This window comes from Physcomitrium patens, chromosome 10 (genome assembly GCF_059467195.1).
Source record: "Physcomitrium patens ecotype Gransden chromosome 10, ASM5946719v1, whole genome shotgun sequence".
In the NCBI taxonomy this organism is placed as follows: domain Eukaryota; kingdom Viridiplantae; phylum Streptophyta; class Bryopsida; order Funariales; family Funariaceae; genus Physcomitrium; species Physcomitrium patens.
Window position 1 is genome coordinate 3,504,913 of NC_143419.1, and position 8,350 is coordinate 3,513,262.

Sequence of the window (8,350 nt, forward strand, 5' to 3'; positions counted from 1 at the left end):
ACAATTGCCTATGCTTTTTGGCCAATGCAAAGAATTCTTTATGTCTTTATCTTATATCTAAGCTTCCTTATTATATATATGTATATATATATATATATATATATATATACATACACATGTATATTAAAATAAAATTCTTTTCATTTCTTTACTTTTGAAATATTTTAATTAAAAAACTCTATGAAATCCGCACAATAACCCAAGCTCTAAGACCCCTGGTGTTTGGGTTCTTGCTATGAAACGGATGAACAGATAAAAAAAATAAGATGGATAATAGTCACTACACGAATGTACTACCAGATGAATGTACCACACGACGAATGTACTCCAAGATGAACGTGCATCTGGATGAATGTTCTGCCATAAACATAATCCTTCCATATTAATTCATCCAAATATATTCATCCATTCAGTAGCCGCGAGGAACTGCAGAGCGGCGAGGCTTACGACGAAGACTGAAGGCCAGGGGCGAAAGCGCGGAGGAGCTTGAAGAAGGAAAGGAAGCTGACCGGGAGAAGGGAGAAGAATGCCTCGAGATGCACCGCAGATTCCTTCTATCCACCACCAATCTATCATAGATTTCTTCTCCAAGTCAATTCCCACCCCCCACGGCGATCCAGGCATCCAAGCCATTCAGTACTCTCCACTACTGCACTTTCTTACACCATCTTCCTCTTCTTCTGATTCTTCGGGTTCGTTTTGTTGCGGCAGATTCGCTGTAGTAGGAACATATTCAATCGGAAGTCAATGGGCGCACATGACGCCAACTCCTCCAGCTCTTTTGAATCCGTGACCACTGACAGTACACCGATTTCAACCACGAAGTAGTCGCAAATGGAGAGGTCGTAAGAGCAGTGGGGGGCGGAGGCTCCACTGGTTGACACACGGCGGTGGATTGGTTTACCAGGTGCAATCTGATATCATGAAATCGGAATTTCCTAGAGGAAATAAAGAAAAAATTAGACTGGAAGGAGAGTAGGGGGGAGGTTTGGGAGAGCGTCGCTGATCATTGCCCTTGCGTCCTACTATCATCGTCGGTGACCACCACAATCATCGCCACAACTGGGCTGACCTCCCTGACGAGGCTGACCCGACGCTCGCTCGCCTCGGATTGCCATCGTGCTTTGACACAACCTCTGAAAGGGATTACTACAAATCTCTCACGTCTTGCTCTGCACATCGTCGTGTAGTCTCGCATCGTTCCAGCTGCCACTTGCGTGCCTCCAAGCTCCCCCCCCACCAGTCGCATTGGCAAGCGCTTCCTCCGCATTGTGGGTTTGAATCACCCCATCTGCAGCTAGAGCTTCGAGCGTGTGTGCCTGCGTACGTGTGTGTTAGTATCCCAAACGCGACGTCTGACTGGTTTCTTGGTCTCGGCAATCCGTTTCGTATGATTTCATGAGTTGGGTGCAAGGCTCGTGTTGAAGAAGGATCGGGGAGGGGACGTTACAGTGGCCTGCAAACGAGTTGGGTGCTGAAGGGTCGTCATTGGCGGTGGAAGAGGTGTTTTCTTTTTACAATTCTAGGGGCCAAAGTGGCACAGAAACTGTATATCCCGGACGTGGAGTGGGAAGCAGCTCTGTTGTGAGATTATTTACAGGTATGTGGGAGGATTGCCGCCCCTTGTGGTAACGTCCAAGTCTGTTTGTGTAACGTCTGCATTTGAAGTACATGGGCTCCGAGTCTAAAGATGGGTATCCATTTGGAGTGTGTGGATCTTTGGCGTGTGGGTTTTGGGAGGGTGTGGGCTATGGCAGGATACCTGGTGCAGTGATCCTTGCTGAAATTGTGTTGATTTCCAGTTTTTTTGTTTTTCATGAGATCAACGTTTGGCGAGTTAGGTCTTTTGGGAATTAGGAGATGTGTGTCTGGCGCCATTTGAAGCGTGGACGTTACGTCTCTGCTCGTGAGACGGACGCATAATCATAGCTTTGCTGTTGGGAAATATTTGTGAAGATGAAGGCTCATCCATGGATCGCTTCAATCTGAAAATTCTGGAGCAATGTGTACTTGCAATGAACCTATTTATTTTCTTAATTTTCTTTCTTTATTTATTTTTATTTCCACCTTTCTTGGTCCAAAGACTTTGCAATTTCCTCTCTTGAGTGCGTTGTGTCCTTACAATGTGTGGTATGTGAGATTTCTTTACGGTACCTAAATATATAGAATACGTGATTTAGGTCCCCAGGTAGTAGCATTGTCGATCGACGTGAATTTTCTTTCTGCAGGGTAGAATTTTATAAGCTTGCGAGACTGTCGTCTTTGTGTTATGACCCCAAGCTTTTACTACCGCACTTTGAGACTTTATCTTTGGTCTTTTTGCGAAGACTGTCTGTGCTCCCCAAGACTTTCGCTAGCATCAGCATTCAGGTCGTCTTCTCTGTGCGGTGAAAGGGTGAAGCCTGCTTTGATGTCTGGCAAGATTTTATTTTACAAAGCTCAAAGAACGCCCTGCTAAGTACACAGGTTACCCAGCAATTGAGCAGTAGTACTACCCCCTCTACAAAAATTTGAGAGTCATTTTGTCCGGCATGATGGGTCTAAGCGTCGGATTCAACATGTCCTTTGATGAACTTGTGAGTGGCGTCGGTGTGCGCTAGATCGGTCATAACCCCTCGCGAAATAATATTCGATTCCGTTTCAAGTTGAGGATCCGTTGTTCATTTGCACAAATTCAACACTTCATCATTCATGAAATTTCGGGGGCATAGTTGCTGCAGCAGCCACGCGTTTTTAGAAACTACATAGAAACCTCAGAAACTACTTTTGAGACTAAAGAGACTGGTTGCATGTGAAACTCGTCATTTCTGCAGCAGTCGAAGAAATCACGGTGTACTTAAGGTGTTCTTTGGTCTCTTGAAAGAGTCCATGTGTTGCTTCATCGTGTTTCGGGGGCAACACAACTAATTTTCTGTCTCGCGAGGTTAGTTTGATGCATTTGTGGTCGACAACGACGCGCATACATTTACTGATAGTGGTGCTTTTTTGGAGTTTCTTGACAGATCTCCGAATTTCCAGAAAATTAGACACGCTCAAATGTCGCGCCTCGAAGTCATTCTGCTGGTGTGCGGAGTGTTTCTGCTCCAGTGGCAAGCATCAACGGCATGGGATCTGGAGCCACCGGCTGGATTCAGGTGGGCAGTCTTTTTGAGCACCTCTATTAGTGAAGTTTAGAGGCTTCGAGTTTTCGTTAAGCTTGGTTCTCAAGCTGGGTCATTTTAGTCACTCATTTACATGCTGTAACGAGCCGCTCAGTAGCCTGTTGATGCTAGGAATGTCCATTTGAAAGGAGTGTTTTTTTAAATTCTTGCCAAGGATGTTCGTCTTTTAGCCAAGGGTGCAACTGGGTGAGCCTCATTGAGCACCATAACATTCCCGAATTTTGGTTCTCATTCTAGTCATGTTTCTTCGATGCAGCAAGTCACTTACTGTGACAATCAGCCAAGGCAAGCAGATGTATACTTGCGACTCGGGTGTTTGGGTAAGGTCAGGATCATCGGCAAACCTGGTAAATAGCAATCCTCAAAACGGCGCACCTGCAAAGGCCGGTAAATTCAGGTCTAAACAGGACCCAACCTCCAAACGCTCCATCATGAAGTGGACCCTCGTCAATTCTCCAGGCGACGCGACGGAAGCAGGAGACAACACAAGCAGCATTACAGGTGTGCCTGCTGCAACATTGCTTCTGTGTGTACATTTCCTTAGTTAGCTGTGTATAGCGTACACACAACCGCAATAACCATTTCAGGAAGCTCGACGTAGAGAAACCCAGGTATGACTCACATTTGGCCCTTGAATTGCAGGGGTGGAAAAATACACGGAGAAATCCTATGGTGACTCAATTCCTGCAGTACTATTCGAGGTCACGTCTCGCAAAGGTTCTGGTACGGCCGCCTTGTTCACGTACGTAGTGATGAATCAAACCATGGGGGGACAAGCTCCCGATTCTTCCTTGTGCACTCAAGACGACATTTCTGTTGATGTGCCCTTTTATGGGTACTTCGAATTCTACAGCCAAGACTTTCAGCCTCCATCTTACGTCCCTGCCGAACTGAAGCCGCCTGCTCGGGTGGTGCAAGGGTTCTTCGTGAAAGGAAAGATAGTTTACAGATTCGACGGCGCGAAATGGCACTCATATGGGATCATTGCCACTATTTCCAATGTCGCCGGGGGAGACGTGATTGGGAAGTTCGGGACTATCAGGAAACCTGACCAATACGGCGGTAATTTGCGCTGGGTCTTCAACGATCCCAACGGCTTCACACTTACTGGCACGGTTTCTGCAAGTGCAATGGTGTCGGAAAACGGTGCTCCTTGGCAACTGTATGAAATCACCTCCAGTTCAGGCACAATGTAAATCTCTGACCTGGATCTTAGATCGAAGCGTGGACTTCGTAAGAAGTTGTCAAGTGCGAAGGAATCTCGTTGCGTGTTTCCATTTCATTAATACTTTTATCAGTGGTGCGACCGGAATGCATTTCAGTTTTGTGACACCCTAAGCTTTGTTTACCTGTTTAATGCAACAGGCCCCCAGTTGGACCTTTCAAGTATGTCCAATTGACTTCAACAAGAGGAGGACTCGAACCTCAAATCGATGGCGGAGCAACAGAGGGTCTGCTTTGGAGGACCAACTTTACAGGGCTTTTCTGGTTGTACACACCTAACTAGTGCATCATAAAAGAGATTGGATTTTACTGAATAAATTGCTACTGAACAGAGGTCAGCTGGATACATAAGTGTATAATGCGGAGCCATGCCAGTCCTCAGCGCAAAATTATTTTCTTCTTATATTTGCTGCATTCTCTGTACTAGCAAGGGTGTGTGGGACTTGTTATACCACAATTTCCAAGAGTGTAAATGAAGACGCAAGCTGCAATAATACTTTTACCTCAGTTGATTAATATTCAGAATTTTCAGAATAAATAATTTCTTCCTAGAGCTGAGTAACGAGGAGACTGTATCCCAGCTCCACTTAACTGGGAGCTGTACTGTCAGCTTTATTCGATTCGCCCCTTGCACTCTGCTCATTCTGTAGCCTCCTTATAGCCTACGTATGTGCTGGTTTCTGCATGCTGAAACCTTTCGTGGAATTGTTTCTGAGTGTGTCTCTCCTTCATACGTATGAACGTCAAACGCCTTCGCGGTTAACTCGACACGCCCAGCACTAATGCGTGATATCCTCATTTTGGTAACGAAGAAAGTTTAATGTTATTGTGATAGACAGATGCCTAACATAGCGCTTATACAATCGAAGACGTCTGTGAGGAACTGAAAACACCATTATCAATTGCAGCCTACATTGTTCAGTCCACCTCAGACCCTTACCATGCACCAAACCCTAAATAGGGCTCCCAAAATTTGGTCACTTCCTCCAATAATCAAAAACAATGACCAGCATTTACGAAACTGAATCACCTTACAACTGAGAAACCCCTCCCCAAGTTCAGAACTCACGCCGCTCACAGGTCATAACCCCACAAACCCTATATATACATAAATAAAATTATTGGTTACGTTATTTGCATTGTGATTCATCGTTGTATTGTGTATTACTACCATATCAATAACTTGATTTAAAATACTACTTCTAAACTAACACAAGGGCTTACAATGTTCGTATATGAAGGAAAAAAATTTCAAATAAGTCATTCAAAAAGACATTAATTACATTTTATTAGAAGAATTTCAGAAACAAAAACAAAATTTAAGTACACATGAGAATTGTATCATTGACTACTACAGAATCATGAAGATTTGCAAATAAAGTTAAAAGTATAAATCTTTTTCTTTCTCTTTTTCTTGTTTCTTTTCCCTAATAAGTACCTATTTGTAGTATGATGTATTACATAAAAAAACACAGCATTTAAAAAATCAGTTTTTTGTGGTTATGTTGATAATATACTAAAACAAGATCAAAAACAACTTAAGAAAATGTGTATTTATTGAATTGCATGATATTCAAACAACACACCAAATCAAGCAGTTATAATTTTTTGATTTATTATTCTTACAATACTATGAAAGAATAATTTTAATTTCTTTTCAATTTAATGGTCCATCTATTCTTTACATTAACTTGCAATTGTTATTAAATTCACTTTAAGAGAAATCAGATACAATGTCATATGTTTACATAATATATATTGAAATCATATCCATTAAAACTATGCATGTTATATTTATACACTTAATTTAAGCACCAATGTTAAATCTATTTACTAACCTTCAGTTGAATTGTTTGCACAATAGAGGTGTAAGCCTTACAAACAACATAGTGTGTATGTGTGTGTAAATATGAATATGTATATGTATATATATATACATAAATTTTTTTTATATCAAACATAAGAATAAAAGTATTAAAAAAATCTATAATTGTTGTAAAAATGGCATTCATCTAATGTTACAAATGTAAATGCACTAGAACAAGGAAAAGGTGGTACTTTGTTGGACTTCAATTGTGTGCTAGACAAGTACTATCTTACAATATAAAACTTATGATATTATTCAATACTTATTGTTTAGAAGTGAGACTTAGTTTTTTACTAAAATAAGACCTAATATATTACCTCTAGGAAGAGATTTTGTGAAGATAAATGCCACCATTTGCTCCATGGAATAATATTCCAACATATATATATATATATATATATATATATATATATTGTATGTATTGTCTCATGAAATGATGTTTCATGTTCCAATGTTTCTACAACCATGGTGTATTTGATTCTTGACAATAACAAAATTGTTCTAGTTATCTTCATAAATAAAGATCTTTTCTAGCTTCAAAATATCATAATTTCTAAATACTTTACAAAGCCATAAAGTCTTCCTTACTATAAGACCTAAAGCTATATATTCTATTTCTATTGACAAAATAAAAACCAAAGATTGTTTCTTGTTTAACCAAGTGATAATTGTGTTATTAAATATGAATGCATAACCATCCATTAAACAATATACCTTCATACAACTTGCTCCATCTAAATCTTTATGGCCTATAAGTTGCAAACTTGGTCATTTGCCTCCATATTGCAATACCAAAGCTTTTGTTCGTTATAAGTAATAAAATATTTGTTTGATTCTTTGCAAATACAAAATACAAAGATATGTCATGTATTAAATAAAGTGTTGACAAGAAAATATAGTGTCATATCTTATATCATTTGCAAGATAGAATAACAAATCTAAAGCTTTCTTATAAAGCTTTATATCTTTTGCATTCAAAAGTTTGTCATTCTCATACTTAGTGAGATGACCTTGTACCATTAATCTTGCAGCTTGTTTTGCATCTTGTATCTCAAATTCTTCCAACTTATAAAAGATATACTTAGTTTGGTTCAAATTTATAGTACCATTCTTCTTCTAATATAAAAAATTAATCCAAAAGAAATGATTAGGTTCACTAAGGTTTTTCATCTTATAGCACTTTTGTAATTTATTCTTGTAATTTACAAGGATCTCAAAGTTTTTTCTATTGATTATTGAATCATCAACATAAATAATTAGTATAAGAATTAATCTTTTAATATACATTGAATATAAATAAGGATTCAATTTTGATGGCTATCAACTAAGATTCAACAAAGATACATCTAAATTCTTCTTCTACTAACATCAAGATTGCTTCAAGCCATATAAGAACTTTAATATTTGCAATACCTTGTCTTTGTATTCAAGTAGAACTTCTAATTATTTTAGAATCTTCATAAAGATATCTTCCTCATTAACTTTACTATTCAAATAAGCTAAATGATGTCAAGTTGTAACATATTTTAATTAAGTATAGCAACAATTGTAACAAATATGCTAATTGTTACAAAAAAAGGTAATTAGTTAAAAAAAAATTTAATAATTAAGATCCTTAATTTGAATAAAATTCTTTGCAATCAATTGTACTTTGAAATGTTTAATAGAACTATTACTAAAAAGATTCTTTTTTAAGTCTTATTTTGAATTTTCAACCTTCTTGTCATTTGATAAAGATGAAAACTCTCACATATCATGATCTTTTAATGAATTAAATTCTTTCTTTATGATATAACTCTACTTCTTCTTAAGAAGCAAAGTCATGGCTTGTTTGATAGTTTCTAGTATGGCATATTTGTTAACATGAACAACATCCATTATTTCAATTGATAAATCATAATCTCCTTGAATAAAATTATTATCATTTTTTTAAAGCATATGACATGTCTTTTTGTTAGTTATGATTTTTATTAAATCAATCATATATATATATATATATATATATATATATAATATCTTAGTCGTAGAGCTTGAGTAGTTGCTTCTACTTCTACTTAATGAAAATCTCCTACTTATATTTATATAAAGCTTGCCTCTC

The 8,350-nt window shown here is 38.3% G+C and overlaps 1 protein-coding gene across 7 annotated transcripts; it reads left to right on the plus strand.

Moving 5' to 3' along the window:
* Positions 1-1,461: 1,461 nt before the first annotated feature.
* LOC112287493 (uncharacterized) lies at positions 1,462-4,903 on the plus strand. 7 transcript variants are annotated; one of them, XM_024530532.3, is made up of 5 exons: positions 1,462-1,600; positions 3,003-3,134; positions 3,418-3,662; positions 3,804-4,353; positions 4,527-4,903. In XM_024530532.3, exons 2-5 carry the CDS (start codon positions 3,037-3,039, stop codon positions 4,666-4,668), a joined length of 1,035 nt encoding a protein of 344 aa, XP_024386300.1. In that variant the 5' UTR covers positions 1,462-1,600; positions 3,003-3,036; the 3' UTR covers positions 4,669-4,903. The 7 variants fall into 7 exon arrangements, with proteins under 7 accessions (XP_024386300.1, XP_073392956.1, XP_024386295.1 ...); XM_073536855.2 differs by lacking the exon at positions 1,462-1,600 and adding an exon at positions 1,851-2,006; XM_024530527.3 differs by lacking the exon at positions 1,462-1,600 and adding an exon at positions 2,160-2,370.
* The last annotated feature ends 3,447 nt before the right edge of the window (positions 4,904-8,350 follow it).

Excerpts from the sequence above, each read along its gene's own strand:
- LOC112287493 (XM_024530527.3), top strand. The coding sequence starts at position 2,270 with ATGACCCCAAGCTTTTACTACCGCACTTTGAGACTTTATCTTTGGTCT. Across the intron at positions 2,371-3,002 it reads TCGCTAGCATCAGCATTCAG|ATCTCCGAATTTCCAGAAAA; the intron begins GTCGTCTTCTCT and ends GTTTCTTGACAG. Across the intron at positions 3,663-3,803 it reads CAACACAAGCAGCATTACAG|GGGTGGAAAAATACACGGAG; the intron begins GTGTGCCTGCTG and ends CTTGAATTGCAG.